This window comes from Neophocaena asiaeorientalis, unplaced genomic scaffold (assembly GCF_003031525.2).
Source record: "Neophocaena asiaeorientalis asiaeorientalis breed wild unplaced genomic scaffold, Neophocaena_asiaeorientalis_V1.1 scaffold24, whole genome shotgun sequence".
Classification (NCBI taxonomy): Eukaryota; Metazoa; Chordata; class Mammalia; order Artiodactyla; family Phocoenidae; genus Neophocaena; species Neophocaena asiaeorientalis.
The window spans coordinates 899,446-923,561 of NW_020185317.1; the positions used below are offsets into that span (position 1 = coordinate 899,446).

Below are 24,116 nucleotides of genomic sequence, written 5' to 3' on the forward strand. Positions count from 1 at the left end.
AACGGGGGGGGCCAAAAAAGGGGGGGGCCTGCGTACCGAAAAAAAAAAAAAAAAAAAAAAAAACTTGGAGTGCTGGGTGCTATAATAATTCAGTTTCCACTTGAGAGACTATGGGAGCTATGATCTTCAAAAGCAAACATTGTAGACTGAAGCCACAACATTGTCCTGTTTTTGAATCAAAAAGATGTTATCTTGAGGGTGTTGTTTGAAGAAAATTAATTTGATGCAGTTGTTAACTGGGTATTGAACAGTATCTCTCGTCCAACTTTTTTCTTCTTTTTCAAAATTGTTTTGTCTAGTTTTTACTTCTCAATATAAATTTTAGAATATCCACAGAAGATTCTGCTGAGATTTCGATAGGGACTGCAGAATCTATAGATCAAAATTTGGGAAGAATTGACAACTTAGTAAGTCTTCTAATCCATGAACACAGTATATCTCTCCATTTATTTGGATCTTCTTTGATCTTTGTTGGAAGATCTTATCTATGAATTCAATTTTAAGATACTTATAGGACATCCAAGTTATCTATTCTCAAGTGAGTTTTGGTAGTTTCCGTCTTTCAAGAAATTGGTGCATTTCAACTAAGTTGCCAAATTTGTGGGCATAAGGTTGTTTGTAGCATTCCCTTAACATCCTATTAATGTCTGCAGGGTCTGTGATAATTTTCTCTATCATTCCTTATATTGGTAATTTGTACCTTCTTTGTTTAGCTAGAGTTTGATAAATTTTGTAGATCCTATCTAAGAACAAGCCTTTTATTGCTTTTCTCCTTTTTTATTTTTTTGGTTTTTGTTTTGTTTGGTTGCTTGATTTTCAATTTCATTGATTTCTCATTTAATATTAACTGTTTCTTTTCTTTTGCTTGCTTTTGACCTAAATTGCTCTTCTTTTTCTGATATAAGAGGGAAGCTTAAGTTACTGGTTTTAGATTTTTTTTCTTCTCTAATCTATGCATTTTAATGCTATATATTTTCCATTAAGTACTGCTTTAGCTGCATAGCACAAATTTTGATATGGTGTATTTTTACTTTCATTTCCTTTAAAATATTTTCTGGTTTCTCTTGAGACTTTTTCTTTTTGAACCATAGGTTATTTTAAAAATGTATTGTTTGATTTCCAAATACTTGAGAATTTTTAAGCTTTCTTTTTGTTATTTGTTTTTTAATTTTTAACTTAATTCCATTACGTTCAGAGAGCATACATTATCTGATTCCAGGTGCTTTAAGTTTATTACAATTTGTTTTATGGCATAAATATGGTCTATGTGAATGTTCCCTGTGCAATTGACATATTATGGGATGGAGACTTCTTTAAATGTCAGGTTGAGTTGTTTGAGAGTGTTGTTCATATCTTCCATATCGTTGCTAATATTCCATCTACTTGTTTCTTCATTTCTATCAGTTTTAGCTTCCTGTATTTTGGAGCTCACTTGTTGGATGCATATGCATTTAAGATTGCCGTGTATTATTGATTAACTGACCCTTTTATCATTATGTATTATCTCTCTTTATCCCAGATAATTTTTCTTGTTCTGCAGCCTCCTTTTTTCTGATATTACTATAGCCAGTCCAGCTTTCTTTTGATTAGTGTTTGCATGGTATCTTTTACCATCATTTTACTTTTCATATAAATATGTTGTTATATTTGAAGTGGGTACCTTGTGGATAGCATACAGTTTGACCTTGTATTTTTCTATTCTGATGATCTCTCTCCTTCAATTAGTAAATTTAGACAACTTTATACTTGATATGGTTGATATCATTGAAATTAGATCTGACATTTTATTATTTTTCTGTTTTTACATTTGGTTTTTGTTGCCCTGTTCCTCATTTCTTATTCTTTTAGATTATTTGAATAATCCACCATTTTTAGTATCACACTTTAATTTATCTATTTTTTACTATAATACTTTGGATTATTTTTTAGTACAATTTTTCACAATCTACCTAGAGATAGTTTACCACTTCAGTTAAAATGTAGAAGACTTGTAACCATACAAGTCCCCTATACCCTCCTCTGATTATATTATCATAGTCATATATATTATGTCTGCATACATTGAAACTCTGCCCCCCAGACACACAATGATAATATTTTGTCTTAGTATTTATGTATGCTTTAAAGAACTAAGAGGGGGGAAATAGCCCATATTTATCATTTTTTGATCTTTATCATTTTTTGATCTTCTTTTATTTCTGAAGTTCACTGTGGCATCATTTCCCTTAAGGGTGAAGAACTTTAGCATCTGTTTAGAGCAGATTTGCTGGCAAATAATTTTCTAGTTTCCTTCATTTGAGAATACTTTTTATTTTGTCTTTATTCTTGAAGGATATGTTTGGTGGACGTAGAATTCTGGGTTGACATTTCTACTCTGTTCTGGCTCCATGATTTCTGATGTAAAATCTGCAGTCTTTTGAATAATTTTCATCCAAATGTAATATATCATTTTTCTCTGCTGCTTTTTTAAAAATATTTTTTCTGGGTTTTCCTGGTGGCGCAGTGGTTAAGAGTCCGCCTGCCAATGCTGGGGACACGGGTTCGTGCCCCGGTCCGGGAAGATCCCACATGCTGCGGAGCAGCTGGGCCCGTGAGCCATGGCCGCTAAGCCTGCGTGTCCGCAGCCTGTGCTCCGCAATGGGAGAGGCCACAACAGAGAGAGGCCTGCAAAAAAAAAAAAAAAAAATTTTTTTTCTTTGGTTTTCAGCAGTTTGATTATAATGAGGTTGGGTGTGGGTGGGGTTTTTTTGTTTTTTTTGGTTTCTCCTGTTTAAGGATTGAGTTTTGTGAAGTTGTAAATTTATGTGTTTCACTGAATTTGGGAACGTTCCAACCATTTTTTCAAATATCTTTTCTACACCAATCTCTTTCTCCTTCTTTCTGGGCCCCAGTGACATGAATGTTAAACCTTTTAATATTTTCTCACAGGTCTTTGAGACCCTGTTCTTTTTTTTCCCAATCTTTTTTTCTCTTTATTATTCAAATTGGATTATTTTTTTCACGGGTCATCAAGTTCACTGATTGTTTCCTCTGTTGTCTCCTTTCTGTTGTTGAGTCCTTACAGTAAAGTTTTTATTTCAGGTATCATATTTTTCATTTCTAAAATTTTCATTTGGTTCTTGTTAAACTTTCTATTTCTCTGTTGATAACACCTCTTTCCATTTATTTCAAAAAATATTCACTGTTACCAAATAAAGAGTTGTTATAATAACTGCTTAAAGGTATTTTTCTAGTAAATCTAACATCTTACTTTTTCTTTAAGAATTAGTCACATTCTGGTTCTTTGTATATCAAGTAATTTTGGACTGAATCCTGTTATAGCAGCCTGAGCAGATTATGACACCCCTCAGACTCTATGTACAACAGAGGCCCCTTTTCCCAGCTCTTCTATACAGAGAGATGGATTTTCACTCAGTGTTTTAGGTGACTGAATTACCACTGCTCTGCCATGGTAATATAGTTCTGGCTGGGTTGACCTGGGGGTAGGGACAAAAGAGAGAACAGAGAGATTCCCCCCACCCCCACTCTCTGGCTCACACATGATCATTTTCTCCATCTTCTACTTTGAGTTTTTGCTACCTGTGCCTGCTGCACAGTTCCCCCCATTAGGCCTGTTCTCAGACCAAAGCCAGAAGATAAGGAGAAAACACACATGCGCACACACACAAGAAAGTCACCACCTGTTTATTGGTCATTACTCAAGTTGTAACTTTTTTCCCATTCACTTCTTATTACTTACTTTTTAGAATCTGCAAGTAGTTGATTTTTGTATTTTATCCTAAAGTTTTCATTGTAATCAGTGACAATGGTAGGCTATAGTGGATTTTACCCAGTTTGGTCAACACCAGAAGTCCTTTCCTCTAATTTTGAGATGGTGTTCTTTGGACCAGTCTTCTCTATGCAGGGATAATCTCTTATAAAATATCCATTTTTAGAATGAGTTAACTTGTATGGTGTTTGTCAGATGTTCTTTTTGCTGTTCCCACTCCAGTGGATCGTCATATGCAAGCTTTATTTGATCTAGGAAAAGAGGAAAAAGAAGAATCAGCATGGACCCGTCCCTCAAAGAATATACAATTTAGTTGGGTGATGCAGCTAATAAATTATAGAATTACCGTAATAGAATATTATCATTATATGAAAGTACCATAAATATAATATGGATGAATGGCTAAAGAAGTTCAGTGAGGAAAGAGATCAAGACAGGCTTTGTGAACTGCATAGCATTTGAATTGAACTTGAAATGTGAGTAGTACTTGAACATGAAAGGATGGGGAAGAAGTGCATTTTGGACAAAGAAACAGCATGAACAGGGGTATTGTGGCTAAAAAAAATGTGGAAGCAACAGAAAGAAGAGTGAGTCATTTCAGTTTCTTTAGGAAAGCATAAATGCTGTCTAAAGCTCACATAATCCTCCAACCTTAAAAATATTTCTAAAATGTAACAGAATGAAACTTTTGCATATAAGTTTTGTTTCTAATTTCCCTCTTACTCCCTTTAGTTTCTTATGGATATGGTTCCCGTTTTATTAGTTGTTTGCATCTACTCTTTTAGTCTCATTTTTTCCTAAATATAATTAATATTATAAAATGAATTCTGTCCCCCCACCCCCTACAAAATCATATGTTGAAGATATAACCCACTGTGTGATTATATCTGGAGACAGGGCCTCAAGGAGGTAATTAAGGTTAAATGAGGTCATAAGGGTAGAGCCCTCATCCAGTAGGACTGGTGTCCTTGTAAGAAAAGGAAGAGACACTAGGGATCTGCGTACAGAGCAAAGGCCACTTGAGGGCACAAGAGGGCTGTGTTGTCCGCAAGCCAAGGAGGGAGACCTCTGCCAGCACCTTGATATTGAACTTCCAGCCTCCAGAATTGTTAGAAGACAAATTTCTGCTGTTTGACAGTCTGTGGTGGTTTGTTATGGCAGCCCAAGCTCACTAATACATTATGTAATGCTTATATTGGAGGACTATGGTTCCTTTCATTTGGGACAAATGATCCGATGAAATACTAAATTTGTGTTGGAATGAGATGGAATCGAATAGATTATCCTGATTCATCCCCAGCTTTTTTTTTTTTTTTTTTTTTTTTGCCCCAGTCACCTTTTATTTTCTCCTCCTGTTCTTCTGATGCTTGGCATGAATTTGCTGTGCTCACTTTTGGAAGAGTATGACAGTATCTTTAGGAAACTGGCCAAAATTATGACTTGTGTTTACTGAAACTTCTGAGAGGAAGAAAAAGAACAGTGATCTTAATGCTGATTACATTTCACAGCAGATAGAAAGCTCTGTGGTTGGATACCATGTCATGATGGCAGATACTGGTTAACTCTTTGTGACCCAACAACTCCCTGGGCAGTAAACTGGGCGCCTTGTGGTGGTTCACTGCTCTTGTTCTTATCCTAAAAGGGAGATGTGAGTGAGAATAAAGCAATAAGTATGAGCTCTCTCATACTGCAAAAACCCTGACTTTCATAGAATATATTTCTGTTCATAAGAAGCTCACAACCTCTAGGCAAGTATGTAGTAAACTACATATATGACATTAAATATACAGCTATTTGAAACAATTACTGGGTCAACAATTGTGTTAACACTTAAGGATCGATGGCTATTATGAAGATTAGGTGATATAAAATTTTGCTTCTCACCGTTATTTTAGACCACTGTATCTTTAATGGTCTAGATTTCAAATAGAGATTTGATGTCTCCATCCTTTCTCTTTCCCTCTTGCGCAAATGACAGCAGACAGAAGTTGAGGAAATGAAGTGGCTTGCCCAAGGTCACAGAATTAATTAATGGCAGGGCCTAGTGAAGAATTGGAGTTTCCTGATTTCTAGTACTCTTGATGGTTATCATTGTGACTTAATTAGCAAGAGCAGCAAACATTTTCAAAAATATAATTTAACATTTAGAGAATTGTAATTTTCTAAAGGAGTAAAAGAACTTGTGTTAAGTTTGCCAGATGGCTTTTGTAGTTGCCGTTCTAGTAGCCTTCTCAATTTAAATGTTTCTGCTTCAAGAACACAGTTTCTCAAAACAAGCTAAAAAGTAAAATAATACTATAAAGTTTAAACTGTAAGAAAGTGATGCATGCCTCTTAAATAGCAGAGAGACAGATCATGGCTTGACCAGCATTGTCTTTCTTTCCCTTTCAGGAACGCAAGAAGGTGGCCTCTGATGATAGATCCTCAAGGTCAGGCTAATAAATGGATCAAGAACATGGAAAAAACCAATAGTCTTCACCTAATTAAATTAAGTGACCCTGACTATGCCAGGACTCTGGAAAATTGCATCCAGTTTGGCACCCCCGGTATGTACTTGAATAACAAGCATACATTACGGAATTGCCTGGAGAGGGCACAATTAACCCAAAATGATGTAGGGCTTTTTTTTTTTTCTTTTGAAGATATTTGTGTCAGACTCATCTTAAATGATTACTTTGTTAATATCTTTCGTTATTTATTGGTAATGAATCAAGTGAGAACTTTAGAGATTATAGTTCTAACAGGTTAGGATGCTTTCTTTGTCTCAAGATTCATTTGGGATACGTCTTCTAATTTAGCTGTTTTAATTTTTGTCTGTTGTTTGCCATTCTTTAGTTCTCATTATATCTCCACTTCTGCAATTAAAAGGGCCACTTGATATGCCAAAAGTATTTTAACACAATATTAGTCCAACTATCTCTTTGTTCTTCTCTCGACTTATCCTACAAAAGTGGCAGAGAAGTGAGTGCACATTTTACGTGGCTGACTATTACCTGCCATTTACAATGGAGAGATTAAGGACATGACGAGAATTTTTCAGTGACGCTCTATGCACAGGTCACATTTGTCAAAACAAAAACCAAAATGCTTATGATTTAAGTATGTTGGGCTTATTAGTCACATTTTAAATTCATGTTACCTATCAAATTTTGACTATTTACTTAACCAAGTAAATTGCCAACATTATGAAAGGACAATATATTTAGCCCCAGGACAAGTTTGGCAAATCCCAGTTGCTAATAGAACGAGTGTTACATGGAAGAATCAAAAGAGATATACCAAATAGACTTACAGACAGTTTATTTTTGCATATTAATAATGAGTTAGCCTTTAAAATATTAATTACAATTTTAGGCTTGGTTTGGGTGAGCATGAAATGAAAAAAACTATGTCTACCTACAAAATGTTGTGTTTATATGTATGGACACACAGACACACAAATAGTATTTCATTCATCCAACTGGTGTTCTTGGAGTATAGTATAATGATATGGAGTTACCAAAAAAGGGACAACCTGCTCTCTACTATCAAATATCTTGCTTGTTAAATGGGCAGGATCAGACAATCTATGTAACTGTTATAAAAATAGAAAGTGGACATACTTCACTAACCCTTCTTAGGACCACTGTGCACTTCTGGAATCAGAGTACCTGCCTCTGTTACTTAGTACTTGGTTGCAGTGACCTTCCTGAGACTCTGTTTCCCCATTTATACTTTGACCATATAGTGTGAGGAAGAAATGAGTTACTGTAATTTGAGTACTTACGACAGTGTCTGATAAGCTCAATTTATATTTTTTGTTTGGGGATTTACTATGTGGTTTATGTATATTATCTCTTTTTTATTATCTCTTAATTATATTAGAATTATGTATTAGAATACATAATTATTTTGTATAATAAGAAAGACACAGATGTGAACTATGAATATTTAGAGCAATCAGGGAAGATTTTTTTTAAAATTTTTATTGACATATAGTTGATTTACAATGTTGTGTTAGTGTCAAGTGTACAGCAAAGTGAATCAGTTATACATATATATACATCCATTCTTTTTTTGATTCTCTTCCCATATAGGTTATTACAGAATATTGAGTAGAGTTCCCTGTGCTACAGTTAGTTATCTCTTTTATATATAGTAGTGTGTATATATTAATCCCAATCTCCGAATTTATCACTTCCCCTCACATTTCCCCTTTGGCAACCATAAGGTTGTTTTGTATGTCTGTGAGTCTGTTTCTGTTTTGTAAAAAAGTTCATTTGTATCATATTTTGTTAGATTACATGTATAAGTGATATCATATGATATTTGTCTTTCTCTGTCTGACTTGCTTCACTTTGTAAGATAATCTCTAGGTATCCATATTGCTGCAAATGGCATTATTTCATTCTTTTTTATGGCTGAGTAATATTCTATTTTATATATGTACCACATCATCTTTATCTCTTCCTCTGTTGATAGACATTTAGGTCGCTTCCATGTCTTGGCTATTATAAATAGTGCTGCAATGAACATTGGGGTGCATATACCTTTTCGAAACATGGTTTTTCCAGATATATGCCCAGGAGTGGGATTGCTGTTGGTATGGTAGTTCTATATTTAGTTTTTTAAGGAAACTCCATACTGTTCTACGTAAGGGAAAATTTCTTGAAGGGATTGGCACCTTAAATACTTCAATTAAAATTACTTAATTTAACTTAAATATTCAAAGAATTTCCTTGACACAGTAAAAACAAGTAATAATTGAGCATCTTCCATGTGCTTGACATTTTGAAGATCTGTGTGATCACAGTCACATATATTGATGTTAGTATTGCATCACTTTAGAGAGGAAAGGGCCATACAATCTGTCCAGTGTTTTTCAAACTATGGGTCACAACTGTGGGAGAGAGAACCCACATAATGGGTCATGACCAGCGTTTTTAAATGAAACGCAGTGGAATAGAACATATAAAGCTGCATAGCATGGAGTAAAGGTAAGCATTACTTCATGAAATTTTCGAAGTTTTATGCATATGTGTGTAGTTGATAAAGATTTAAAATGTATTTCTTACTTGGAGTTGTGGCCATAAAAATCTGAAGTCCAATAGTAATTCTAATAACCACTACATTTTATTAACAAGGTAAGGTGACAGAGAATGTTAGTTACGTGGCTTAACTAAGACTGTATCTCTAGTTAAGGGGAGTCTTAAAACTAGTCCCCAGGTCTTCTGCCTTTGTTCATTGTTTACTGTGTCACTCACAGTTGCTTTAACCTACTTTTTGGAATGAAATAACTTTAAAAATGGATAATGATAATTCACAATGCCTTCTAACATTAATCATCAGAGAGAAGTGAAAAGTTTTAAATCTATGATAGAGAGAGAAACAGATGGCAGATTTTGTAACTATTTTTATATTTAATCTTCAAGTAAAAGAATCAGCTACTGTTACAGTTTTAAAACATAAGCAGTTAAAGACTCTTCCATTTAAGAAGTTCTCTTTAGTTTTTGACCTATTCCAGGACAGTGGCTTCTGATCTCTCATCCCTCGCAGGCAGCCTGGGTAGAGAAGGCAGAGGTTTCGGCTTCACCCACCCGCCTTGTGTTCAACCAGAGCAGGCCTCCCTTTTTTTGTTGTTTATATTGAGTTTTAAGATAAAATCCTCTGTGAAAAAAGTATCCTGCTGCTTAAAAAAAAATGTTTGAAAGCCAATGTTCTAGAAAACAGAGGTACATCTGTATTAGCTGCACCAATGGATAAGGTGGGCATAGGATGTTATTCATGTTAATATTGCTGATAAGGCAATTTGTTCACACCTCAATAAAACTGGAAGAATAAAAGAATATTTTTTTAATTTTTAAAAAGAAATCAACTTGTATAGAGGAGCTTTTAATGGCTTTCCATTAACTCCATGAAAAAAACTCTTTGCATTTAGAGCAAAACCCAGCATTATCTGAGCCTTCCTTATTTTTATCTTATCTCCTAGCACTTCCTTTTCTTCCCCCCTTGCATATAACGTATCAGGGAGGCGAAACTACCTCTGGCTCAATGTTTCTTTCATTTGCTCATTTCTTTGTTCATTATTCATTCACGTAACAAATATTTATTTTGCAACTAGCATGTGCCACTGAAAACAGAGCACGCACAGACAGACTTGATGTCTGCTGTCTTGGAGCTTATTGGTTTAAAGAGCGAGACAGAGATTACACGTGGGGTGAGGATTAGATGGGAGTACAGGGTACACGAGGGCAGGCAGTACATATAACAACATGGGGTTGTTTCTCATCTCTTAGCTTTCGTCTGTGCTCTTCCATCCATTTGGTGAATTACTTTAAATTTCACCCTTTAAGATGAGGCTCAAACACCTTTTTCTGTGACATCTCTCTTAACCTCTCCGATGAACTGCCAGCACTGAAGCTTTTACAGATTTCTATGGTTTTTACAGATTTCTATTGTGTACATAAATGTTTCTCAACTCCAGCTCTTTGAGGGTACCCAGTAATCGATTAATCTACTTTGAATACAATATGCTGCACAGCTGAACATACTATGCAGAGTTTTTCCTATTAATCTGAAGTCTAACATAGGATAATGTAGATAATTCATAATTAAAAACCTGATATCAGTTAATGTCCTAAATGCAAAAGAAATATGAAGAGAATACTCGGTTCTCTTTGTTGCTAAGAACAACTGCTTTGAGCAAGATGATCTGCCTTACTCAAAGACATTAGCAGCCATGTGTTTGGATTCCCAGTCTTGGCTTCCCACAAGGTTTGCAAATACTGTGATGGGCTGGCTTTTGGGAATGAGAAAGGAGGTTTTTACATAAACCAGCATACTGTTAACTTTGATGATAGAAATATGAAGAGAAGCCTGTCTCATAAATTTTCTCCTGTATTTTAACATGAAACATACTTTGATTTAATTAAAAGTGAAAGAAATCAAAAGTTAGGGTCAATAAATTAAGGAGAGCATTCTGGGTAATTCATGTATATATGGATTTGGGGTTTTTTTGTTTTTGTGTTTTTTCTGTTTTCAAGCTTAGAATACTTTTGCTTTTCCAGTAAGGCTTATAATACAGTAAATATTCAATGCTGAGAACATATTTCTTTGAAATCTGGACGCTATAGAAATCTTTCCTAACAGGCTTAAGACTTTATTCTACTGTTGAGGAAATAAATTTTCACTTTTAGGGAAAAGAATCAAGTCTGTAATACTTAAGTTTTATAGTGTATATTTTAGCTTTGAGAAAAGACATTTATACATATTAATGTAGACATTCTTAATTCGTTGTGAAACTAAAACAATTTAGGGAGAATAAGGGATGAAATTGTATAATATCATTTTTTAGTAAAGAATAATTTAAATATTAGATTTTATGCAGAAATTGTTAATAAAAGTTGAGGCAATTAAACAAAACTTATATGTTATAATATTTCATAAACAATTTCAGTCCATAACACTCTAGCAAATTAATAGATTTTAAAAGTCTGATCATGTAAAAATAAAAATGAGAAATTGATATCTATTATCACTATTGTTGTTTAACATTATTAGGAAAGTTCTTTTCAATGAGGGTGCTATAATATTTGTAAAGAGGAAACAATATTATCATATTTGTAGATAATATATTTCATCTAGAAAACCAAAAAGAATTAACTGAAAAGCTATCTAAAACAAAAACTTAGAATGACTTTAACAATGCATAGTGAAAAAAAATGAGAAAGTTTCACACACACAAAAAAGAAGACTTGAGTAAGACATCATTTTTTCACTGATAGGAAAACTAAATGTTGTGAAGATATCAACACTTTCAGAAATAAACGTTTTAGAAATAATACTAGTTATTACTTCTAAAGTTAGCCTAGAAGAAAGTACAGAGGCAATAAAAATTCAGAAGAAGAGTAAGTTTGGAATTAACTGTTCTGGAATAAATTTTAATATTGATACATGTAAGCCTTTAATGCATTAGAAGGTAAGCATTATAAAACAATGGAAAATGATAGGTCATTCAGCAAATGGTGCTGCAAAAATTGGTTTTGTGGAAAAACATATCAAGTCATAGTCTCATCTTACGTCAAAATGTGCTCCAGATGAATTAAAGAGTTAAATATGAAAGAAAAAAAGAGAAGACATAAATGCTAAAAGAAAACATAGGGGAATAAGTTGTCTTTGATGGGAAAGAACTTTCTAAGAAAATACGCAATGGAAAAAGATACAAAAGGAAAAGAATAATAGATTTGACTCTACAAATTTATAATTTAATCCAAGAAACATTATATAAAAGAAACTTAAGAGAGAATATCAACAATATTAAAAAATACAAATAAAGTTTAAAAAACTAGCACATTGTGACAGTTGGTGCCCAGTGTTCTCTAATAACCGTTCTCACCTCCTTACTATTAGCACCCCCTGTGTTTACCTGGGCACACTGAATTCAGAGTAAAGGAATAAATTTCCTAACTTCTGTCATCATGTGACTGTGGTCTGGCCGTCAAGATGTAAGTGGAAGTGCCATTTGTGATCCCCAGAAAGTATCCTTAAAGGATACTTCTTCCTTTTCTTTTTCTTCTTTTTTTTTCGGATGGCTGCAATGTGCATGTTCTCTGAAAGGCTCTTTTGGCCGAAGAGATAAAGCTGTATGCCAAAAATGGTGAAGCAGCAAGATGGCAGGAACTTGGATCTCTGACAGTTTAGACACACTGTCCTTCCAGTCTTGGACAGATTACCTCAGGCTCCTCTTTACGTGAGATATAAATTCCTTCTTGTTCGTGTCACTGTTATTTGGGGTTTTTTAATCACTTGCCGCTGAACCTAATGGTGAAAACATGCCCCACGATAGGAAAACGGGCAAATATTTTAGCATACAGTTTCTAGAAGAAAAAGTATAATTAGCCAAGGAGCACCTAAAACATCAAGCCCAAAATACAGATTTTAACAATATTTTTTACCTATCAAATTGTAAAAGTCATGAATATAACATTTAATGCTGGCAGTATCACACAGTGGTTAAGAGAGCTGTGTAAGGAGCCAGATTGCTTAGTTCGAGTTCCTGCTTTGTCATTCACGAGATGATTTAACTGAAAATTTTACTACAGTTGCCTTGCTTCAGTTTCCTCATCTGTAAAGCTGGGGTAATAATATTTGATAGATTTTTTAAATTAATTAATTTATTTATTCGTTTATTTTTGGCTGTGTTGGGTCTTCGTTGCTACGTGCGGGCTTTCACTAATTGCGGAGAGCGGGGGCTACGCTTCATTGCTGTGCACAGGCTTCTCACTACAGAGGCCTCTCTTGTTGCAGAGCACGGGCTCTAGGTGTGCGGGCTTCAGTAGTTATGGCATGCGGGCTCAGTAGCTGTGGCACGCAGGCTCTAGAGCGCAGGCTCAGTAGTTGTGGCGCATGGGCTTAGTTGCTTCGCGACATGTGGGATCTTCTCAGACCAGGGCTCAATCCCATGTCCCCTGCATTGGCAGGTGGATTCTTAACCACTGCACCACCAGGGAAGTCCCCTGATGCTTTTTAAAGTTGTGAGGATAATGACAAAATAAAATGCCAACATGATGCCTAGTGTTTGTAAGTACTGTGATATTATATAAAAACAGGTTTAAAAACAGCAAAGTGAGTGTTTATTGCAACTCTGAAACCTCTACAGCCTTTCAGGAAAGTAATTTGGCAATATAAAAAACCTTTAAAATGTTTGTAACTGTTGACCATTAATTGCACTTCTAGGACTCCAGCCTGGTTAAGTGATCAGAGATGAACACAGGGGTTTATTCAAAAAGATGTTCACTGCAGTATTAACAGTTGGAAAAATGGGAACAATCTAAATAATAGATTAATGTATTTAATATACTATGATGCACTCATATTATTTACCCATGAAAAATAATCATTTTATTCAAGCAGAAAATTATAATGAATTTAAAAATCATCTGACATACCTGTTTTTGTTAAAGTCTCAGCAGTGAAGGAAATTGACAAGACACTTTTAGGATGTTATTTAGCCAGGAGTAACCTGTGGGAAGAAGTGCTGCAACAGAGATCCAAATACCTGTCATCCCAATGCCCTGAGCTGCTGCTTTCCCATCCAGAGTGCACATCCCGTCCCTTGAAGGACTCCTACAAAATGCCATTCGAGTTTGGCTATGGTAGCACCCGAAACACCAAAATGTAAGACTTCAATTTGGCAAATGTATCAAGAACCTTAGCAATGTCACTGGCCTTTGATCTGGGATTCCCTTTCTAGAATGCTATCATAAGAAAATACTGTATAACACAAAGTTTTTGTAGACGGTGCTACATATAATCTTGAGACCAGGAAACAATCCAAACATCTAATAATGGAGTATTGGTTAAAAATGAGAGAACATGAATATTATAGACTATTGTGCAGTAATTAAAAGCATGTTTATTTAGTTTTTTAGTAATTAAAAGCATGTTTATTGGGCTTCCCTGGTGGCGCAGTGGTTGAGAGTCCAAGAGTCCGCCTGCCGATGCAGGGGACATGGGTTCATGCCCCGGTCCGGGAAGATCCCACATGCCACAGAGCGGCTGGGCCCGTGAGCCGTGGCCACTGAGCCTGCGCATCCGGAGCCTGTGCCCCACAACGGGAGAGGCCACAACAGTGAGAGGCCCACGTACCGCAAAAAAAAAAAAAAAAAAAAGAAAAGCATGTTTATTGTGTTTTTTAGTAACATGTTTTTTAGTTTTTTAGTAACATGTTTATTGTGTTTTTTAGATTATTATGCAGTAATTAAAAGCATGTTTATTGTGTTTTTTAGTAACATGGGAAAATATTTATGCTATAATGTCAAGGAAAATAATTAGGATATAAAATTAGATATATTGTTTAGTCTCAACTGTGTATAGAAAAAGATAAATAAAAAATACTGGGCTCCCCTGGTGGTGCAGTGGTTGAGAGTCCGCCAGCCGATGCAGGGGACACGGGTTCATGCCCCGGTCTGGGAAGATCCCACATGCCATGGAGCGGCTAGGCCCATGAGCCATGGCCGCTGAGCCTGCGCATCCGGAGCCTGTGCTCCGCAGCGGGAGAGGCCACAACAGTGAGAGGCCCATGTACCGCAAAAAAAAATTAAAAATACTGAAAAGAAAAATATTTAAATTCATATGTAGTTTTATGTCATTTTTCTATCAAGTTATATATACTATGAATAAATTATGTAAAATATTTTGGGGAGGGAAAGATTAAGAAAATATGACTAGAGGTTGTTTTCCAGTTTCATCTGTTGAAAGTGAGGCATATCAAAAATTTTGAGAGTTTGAGCAAAAATCCATTTAAACCAGGCAGTGCCAAACCAAAAGTGATAAGGAGCAGCCCTCCGACAGGAGCTGGGGAAAGATGTATACTGTACAGAAAAAGTGAGGAAGCAAAGAAAGGAAACTATTTGACTACAGTTTAAAGCCTGTTTGGCTGCTTGTGATCGGTTGTCCTTCGAGTTTTGATTTCATAACCTTGAGGCATTTACAGGCTTAAATTTTGGTTTACTTATGTAAGCTACCACACCTTACAGCTGTCTCAGTCTGATGGCCTCCTTGTTTAATTAATTTAACATTTCTTTATTTTTTCTCTATATTTTCCACATGTTCTACAGTAAGTGTGAGTTACTTTTGTAATTAAAAAATATAATAACCGTTTAAATAACTACAACTAGAAATGCTTTTTCTCTGGTGTCTTATACCTCACTGCCATCATACTTAGGCATATAGTGAATCCCAGAGCCGGGGGGAGCCCTGAGTAGCACTCTGACTAAGACTATGGAAGCAGGCAGGATGACCAGATAGCCCCACCAATGAAGCCCTTTCCACATACATCCATTTATTTTTATGGCATCATTTCTTTTTAAAATTATTTCTTTTGGCAATTACCCATTTTATTTTAGTTATTTACTTTTAAAATTTATTTTATTGAAGTATGGTTGATTTACAAGGTTGTGTTAATTTCTACTATACAGCCAGGTGATTCAGATATATATCTACACACACATTCTTTTTCACATTCTTTTTCATTATGGTTTATCACAGGATATTGAATATAATAGTTCCCTGTGCTATGCAGTAGGACCTTGTAGTTTATCCATTCTATATATACCAGTTTGCATCTGCTAATCCCAAACTCCCAATCCATCCCTCCCCGACCCATCTCCCCATTGGCAACCACAAGTCTGTTCTCTATGTCTGTGAGTCTGTTTCTGTTTTGTAGATAAGTTCATTTGTGTCATATTTTAGATTCCACATATAAGTGATATCATACGGTATTTGTCTTTCTGACTTACTTCACTTAGCATGATAATCTCTAGGTCCACCCATGTTGCTGCAAGTGGCATTTCACTTTCTATGGCTGAGTAGTATTTCATTGTGTATATGTACCACACCTGTATCCATTCGTCTGTTGATGGGCAATTTAGGTTGTTTCCATGTCTTGGCTATTGTAAATAGTGCTGCAATGAACAATGGGGTGCATGTGTCTTTCCAAATTAAGAGTTTTCTCTGGATATATGCCCAGGAGTGGGATTGCAGGATCATATGGCAACTCTATTTTTAGTTTTTTGAGGAACCTCCGTACTGTTCTCCATAGTGGCTGCAGCACCAGTTTACAAGGAGGGTTCCCTTTTCTCCACACCTCTCTCCGGCATTTGTCATTTGTGGAATTTTTAATGATGGTATGGCATCATTTCTTTATACTCAGAAGACAAAAATAGTTTTATGCGTAACTAGAAACAGCAGCAGTTTAGAAGGCTGAAAGAATTTGGAGGGTTGAAGGTTTACAGTCAGTATTTAAAATAACATGAAATATTTTTCTGACTTTATTCCAGTGTTGCTAGAAAATGTTGGAGAAGAACTAGATCCAATCCTGGAACCTCTTCTACTAAAACAGACCTTTAAGCAGGGTGGGAGTACCTGTATCCGACTCGGGGACTCTACCATTGAGTATTCACCAGACTTCCGCTTCTATATTACTACCAAGCTAAGAAATCCTCATTATCTTCCTGAAACTTCAGTAAAGGCCAGTATCTAAAACAAATGTTTCTTTACCAGATTTTACAATTAATGGCTGAATTTTCCTCCTGAGCCATAAGAAAAACAGGTCTTCCTAAGTAAAATGGATTTTGTCCTTGTTTGGCATTTCCTGAAATTGCTATAATAATTTCCAAATGTTGCTTTTGTATGTGCATGCAAGTAATAAAGGAGCCTTCAGTATGCAGTGAAAAAAGACCATGAGAATCTAATTTCTGCAAGTGATATTATTCTTAGATTTGCATTGTTAAAAATAGATGACATATATGCACATTTTTCCTTTGTAATAAATGATAATATGCTAATTCTTAGAATGGGAATTCAGGAACAGAACTCCATTCTTCTTTCTCAGAATAAGGTTGCTGCTATCTGATTTTATATAGTTACTTAAAGGAACTATTTTAGATCACTCGTTCTTTTAAAATACTAAAAATTCCTTTAAAAAGTAAAGTTAGGGCTTCCCTGGTAGCACAGTGGTTGGGAGTCCGCCTGCAGATGCAGGGGACACAGGTTCGTGCCCCGGTCCGGGAATATCCCACGTGCTGTGGAGCGGCTGGGCCCGTGAGCCATGGCCACTGAGCCTGTGCGTCCGGAGCCTGTGCTCCGCAACGGCGGAGGCCACAGCAGTCAGAGGCCCGCGTACTGCAAAAAAAAAAAAAAAAAATAAGTTCATAAAATGACTTGAGATGTTGACCTGTAACCAAGCTTCTGGAGGTTAGTCCATTTTTTATTCCCAATTCTTAGCCCTGGTTGGCACTTGATAAATGTTTTTAGAATGAGCGAATGAGGAAGGGAAGGATAGTTTTCATTTATAGAAGCTAGGAGGAGGGAACATTAAGAAATATTCAGATTTTGAAAGAAACATATAGAGGCAAGATTTATCCAGAGGGTCCAAATGCTGTCCTTTATTAGAAATATTTAAATTAACATGGGCATCTCTCTGTAGAGACAGAGGAGGCACTAAGATGACGTAATTCCTACCCTCCAAGGTGAATACTCATGGTCCCTGCTCTCGAGAGGCTTACACTGTAAATAAGCTGTTTGTCAAGTGACAGTATTTATGACTAGGAAGACATAGAGGAACTCAGAAGACATAGGGGACACACTTTAGACTGGACCTTTAGGGAAGTCAGGAAGACTGGGGGAAGGTGGGGTGACCCTTGAGCTTAGTTTGAAAGACACGGTGTTAAAATATGAACATTCTTAGCGACTGTTTTCAGTTAATTAAAATAAACGTGCTTTCTAAACACCTAAAAATTGGGTCATGTGTTCACCTATTAGGAGAGGCGGTATCTGCTAGTAGTTAAGAGCATGGATTCTAGAGCCAAACTCCCTTGGTTCAAATCCCAGCTCTGTCACTTGCCAGTTGTGTGACTTTGGCCATGTTATTTAACCTCTCTGTGCCTCAGTTCCCTAGTCTATAAAATGGGAATAATAAATGTCTATCTCACAGAGTGATGTGAATACTAAATAATCTATGTAAAATGCTTACAGTAAGGCCCAGCAAGAGTGTTATGAGAGTTAACTATTAGTACTATTATTTAACTTTTAAATATATGTGAAAAAGAATGACATGTAAAAGAAAAGAAATCCCAAAGCTGCATTACCAAAAAAAATTTTTAGTAAATCGCATGGAAAACCTTTTTTACTTTTCATTAAAATTTATGAAAATATCACAAATGACATAAATAATAATTTATGTACACTAATAACTAGTTATAGTAGAAGTCATAAACCAACCACCGTGGAGAGGAAACTATTTTATGATTCAGTATTGAAATCCTTTAGATCCCTAGAATGTCTTATTGCTTCATTATTTTTAATTGCTGGGATTGATTAAACAGGGATTAGAAAACATAGTGAGGCGGTTACTTGCTTTCATTTACAAGTTAAAATACTTCCTCTTGATCTTATTTTTAGGATCTTTTATGTACTTTTTGCTTTCAAAAGTACCCAAGGGATGGTATTGTGCTGCTATAGTTCTTTTGAATCTAAATGAAAGTAAAATTATGAAATCATATTTGTATGATCTTAAATGTTTATTTGTGAGCAAATGTCTAGATTTGCAAAATCTTGATCTCAGAACATCTAACATTAATGGAATATGAATGAATACCTCTTTGTGCCTGAGGTAAAAGTTGTAAAACATACATTTCCCTCAGCACTGTGACAATGGTTTGGAGAGTAAAGCGAGTGTAACCTGTGCACTTGGTTTCTCATGCCAACAGGAAAAATGTCTTGAAAACATTAATGACAATTTTCCCATGAATAAAGACCAGAGCAGTGGAGAATTGCATAACAACACTGAATCATTCTTAATTGCTCAGTTTCCAGAATCGTTGCTTGTTATTCCATATAAATTTATGATTATGCCTGTGTAATCTACATTTAGTGGCATCCAAGGCCTGCCATGGGGCAAGCCAGGGGGAACGGTTTAACCCGAGGACACCACCATGGAGAAGGTGCCTGGGTTTGGGCAGAGGAGGGTGTTGCCTTCACAAGGGTACAGCAAGGAGCTGTTTCATACTTCCTGATCACAGGTAGGAAATTTCTCACACAAACAAAGTTACTCCATTCACGAAGAGGAAATATGCTCTTACCAGGGAAGATGGGGAGACCCAAGTTCTCCCATTCCTCAGTCAGGGCTGAAGCACGTGCAGATGTTTCATAGTGTGTGTCTGAGATTTCACAATCAGTTCAGCTTAGCTACAATGAAAGGCACGTGAAAGGGAGGAATGGGAAGTGATGCTCAAGACATAGGTGCAGACCTTAATTCAAGACGTGAGGGCAGGCAGACTGCAAAATAGAGGCTTAAAAAAGCAGGTGGGCGGGGGAGGTCAGCTTAAGCCAAGGTCGAATGTTTATCGGTTCATTGGTGACCAGAGCCAGAAAGTTTCTGCAGTTTATTGCTGTGTGTATTGATAGGTATGTGGAGGCAGGAGTGAGAGCAGATTGTAGAGGGCTGAGGAATGAAATGAGGCAGAGACAGAAAGCATATACAAGTAACATTTGCAGTTATATAGTTATGAAGGCACAAAGGGAGATGGTTCAGTAGCTGAAAGGGATTGTGTGGATGATTTGTTTTTTGCTTTTTAAAAAGAGTGACCTAAGCATGATTACTTTCCCACTTATGGGAAAGACTCAGGAGGGGGAGTTTTTGTTTTGTTTTGTTTTGCAGTACGCGGGCCTCTCACTGTTGCGGCCTCTCCCGTTGCGGAGCACAGACTCCAGACACGCAGGCTCAGCGGCCATGACTCACGGGCCCAGCCGCTCCACGGCATGTGGGATCTTCCCGGGCCGGGGCACAAACCCGTGTCCCCTGCATCAGCAGGCGGACTCTCAGAGGGGTAGTACTTTAAGTTGTGGGCAACAGAGTGAGACCTGCCTGTAAGAGCCGTTAGGTACCGGGATGAAGCAGGGTTAGCAGACTGCATCTTGATGGACACTGTTGAACTGTATATTCCTTAGTTCATAGTAGTGGCTGAGTATCATATTTTAATATGATAATATAATGCAACATAATATATGCTATGTTGTAATATGATTATATTATTGTATATATCATTATAATACGTAATATGATTGTCATATTGTGAATACTGTATATACTTATGACAAGTAATTGTTCTTTTTTCTCTCATCTCTTTGTAAGATCTCCTTTGCTTTTTGACACCACTGGGATCCTTAAAACATAAATCAGCTAGTCCAGCCAATATGAAGGATGGCCTCTAGCCTGATTCTAATTGATTTGGGGATTAAAAGGTAGTCAGAAATTGGACCAATTTGAAATAAGAATAAATTGATCACCAAACAAAACCCTCTGAAGTATTACATTTATGACCATGAGAAACTTCAGTGGGTTTTTAATCCAACAATCCAGTTTGCCTATACCCTTAATCACCATCTCTACAAATTCCACTTTTCACACATGCTACCATGGTAAATAGAGTCAGTTTTAAGATCAGAATTTGAAGTGTATAAGCAGAGGCTTTCTCTGTTGAGGCTTTCTCAACAGAAATAATGATGCAATTGTTGTGTACTCTTTCATTTATAGGTGACACTATTAAACTTCATGATCACTTCAGAGGGAATGCAGGATCAGCTTTTGGGAATTGTGGTGGCACGAGAAAGGCCAGACCTTGAAGAAGAAAAGCAAGCCTTGATATTACAAGGAGCTGAAAACAAAAGGTTTTAAATGTTATAAAACACAGAATTATTCTTACTTGTTTCAAGATCACTTAGAATCAATTAAAGTACATTTTAAAGATCTACTTTGTTAGGTTTAATAGGTGCATTGAATGGAAAGACTTAAGTGGAAAATATATGGTATTACAGAGTCTCTATGTTAATTTGGAAAATTGCATTGCAGAGTATATTTTTACATACAAGTTCTTAGGCATTGGAAGAATTCAGAGGCCTGCCACAAGTCAAAGCAATATATTTTCAACTATTCAATGAAGTTTTAGCACAAAAGTTTCAGTATTCATTATGTAACTGAGGTTACCTGTTTTCACTGGAGCATAGTCTGAATGAATATGTTGCATTCCATTTTCTGCTTGTAATATCTATATCATAGGTAAAAAGGGTAATGCTCTAGAAGTCATGAAAAATTTCAGAAAATAAATGGAGTGATACTTTCCGTTCATTGGGGGCTGAGGTTCTTAATGGCAGAGTAGATGGGCTTACCATCTCTCTCTCTAGTTACCACATAAATGATCATTAGAAAGAGAAGTGGAGCAGAAAGGCCTGCCTTTTTGACATTTTGCAAGATAAGCAATTAATTATACAGCATCACCGTTATGGATATTTGTCACAATGTGATGCATTTCTTAAGGTTACAAGCTCTTTGTTTCTTAGGAAAGAACATATACATGAAGTGATTTTTAATGATTTCTTCTTCTTCTGAGAAAATTGTTTTATTCCAGGCAGTTAAAAGAAATAGAAGACAAGATTTTAGAAGTTCTTTCATCTTCGGAAGGCAATATATTAGAAGATGAAACTGCCATTAAGATATTATCTTCCTCCAAGGCTTTGGCTGATGAGATTTCTCAAAAGCAGGAAGTAGCGGAAGAGACGGAGAAAAAGATTGATGCCACCCGCATGGGCTATCGACCTATTGCCATTCATTCCTCCATCCTGTTTTTTTCTATCGCTGATTTAGCTAACATCGATCCCATGTACCAATACTCACTGACCTGGTTTATTAACCTTTTCATCCTGTCTATTGAAAATTCAGAGAAATCAGAAATTTTGTCAAAAAGGTACGTAAAAAACAATACTAATTAATACTAATAGTAGCTAATGCATGAGAAGTAAATGGTAATCGGTGGCCTTCGTTGTTGCTTCAGAGTGGTGTGCACCTTGCAGCCACACAGCTAGCGTGAGCTTGATTAATAATTGTACCAGAAATAAATCTGAGGGTTATAAATTGAACAGATGTGACCAAATGCAGTCTGCTGGGACTTTGTTTAAATAGATAATGGGATTATAATGTAATTCTAAAAAGAGGAAACATTTACTTCTGTGTATCATTTGCAAAAGTTATTTGTGATGGGAGGTGTGGAAGGAGGAGGTAGTCCCCCTAAAAGATATGACTCTTAACCTCTGTAAGCTTGCATTCGAAAAGCTACATATTCACATTTTGATATATACATGTATAAAATTTGTCAGATAACAGGGCTTTTGAAAAATAATCTTGTGATTTTGTTATTCTTATTTATATAAAATACCTTATTTTACTGTTGGCTACGGCAGTAAGTAATGGAACTAAGACCTACTTAATAGTAAGTCTCTGAGAGAATAAAATTTCATTTTATTTGTTGTCAGTGAGATAAATTTTAGTTGGTATTAAAACATGTTTTTAATAGAGTCTAACATTAAATTACTTCTCGAACAAATAATTGCAACCTTTGCCCTTTATAACTTTATCGATCAATACAAAGCAAGATACTTCATACCCATAAAAGAAACTTGAGTTACTGCTTATCACCCACAGTTAAGAATTATCTTTTAGAAATCCAAAGTGCTCGTCTCTTGAAATCTAAATTGAATTCCTTCATTTATCATGGTAGAATTTTGCTAAATTTTAAATGTTCTTAGACCGAGCAATTTTTGGTTAGTGTCATTCATTATTTTACAAGCCTGTATATGAGGCTAATGAAGCTGTTGGATTGACACTTGGCTTAACAATTTTTCAAATGTCTGCCCGTGAGAAAGAAAAGAAAGGGAAGAAGATGGTATCTTTACAGAAGGAATGCATGATGGTAGAGTTTAAAGTTTCTTTTTATATTATGATATTTGAAAATGTTTAGTTTATTTCTTCCAGTATCTGACATTTTCAAGGTTAGCAAGGACTAATGAGTACAGAAAACAAAAATTTAAGTGACCTTTCTTAGAAAAGTTCCCAGCCCTTTGCATTATTGACTTCAACATGCATGTCTGTTTTTCACACTAGATCCTGAATTCCCTGAGGCGAGGATTTTTTTTTAATATTCCTAGAACCTAGAACTTATCACAGAGCTAATCACATGGAGCAACATAGTACGTGATGTTCTGCTTTTCACTGCAGTTCTTAATTTCTACCTTGGTTAAAACAAAATCACTGGGCTTCCCTGGTGGCGCAGTGGTTAAGAATTGCCTGCCAATGCAGGGGATATGGGTTCGAGCCCTGGTCCGGGAAGATCCCACATGCCGTGGAGCAACTAAGCCAGTGCGCCACAAGTACTGAGCTTGTGCTCTAGAGCCCGGGAGCCACAACTACTGAAGCCCACTCGCCTAGAGCCTGTGCTCAGCAACAAGAGAAGCCACCGCCATGAGAAGCCCGCGCACCACCACGAAGAGTAGCCCCTGCGCGCCGCAACTAGAGAAAGCCTGCATGCAGCAATGAAGACCCAGCACAGCCAAAAATAAATAAATAAGTAAATTTATTAAAACAAAACAAAACAAAACAAGGTCACCAGAATGCTATCATTTTAATTAGTTTAAAATCAAGGTATGTCCTAGAGTCTAGGGAAGAAACTTTCTTTGCTTTGTCCCTTAAAGACATATTTTGTGTACAAGATTTTAAAATTAGGACAATTTTATGCTTTAAAAATAGTTATTGGTTCCTTTATTACCTCATTATATTAAATTAGGACTCAGCCACAAATATGACATCTGCTTCTTCATAACTATGATATAGCCCCTTACGATTTATAGGAAGTAAAATTCTTTTCCCCAGATGTAAGATTTGACTGAAATCCAGAAAACAAAATGTGCCTTTTTATTTTTAGTTAAAATCCTTTAATGTAGAAACTATGAAAATCATATTTATGACTAAAGTGATCTT

At 36.0% G+C, this 24,116-nt stretch overlaps 1 protein-coding gene across 1 annotated transcript in view; it reads left to right on the top strand.

Moving 5' to 3' along the window:
* DNAH7 (dynein axonemal heavy chain 7) overlaps nt 1-24,116 on the top strand; it is a 284,014-nt gene that overhangs the window by 208,033 nt on the left and 51,865 nt on the right. The window contains exons 51-54 of the mRNA XM_024733634.1: nt 6,161-6,315; nt 16,588-16,778; nt 20,844-20,977; nt 21,715-22,050. Coding sequence (XP_024589402.1) covers nt 6,161-6,315; nt 16,588-16,778; nt 20,844-20,977; nt 21,715-22,050 — 816 coding nt within the window. The remainder of the gene's footprint in view (nt 1-6,160; nt 6,316-16,587; nt 16,779-20,843; nt 20,978-21,714; nt 22,051-24,116) is intronic.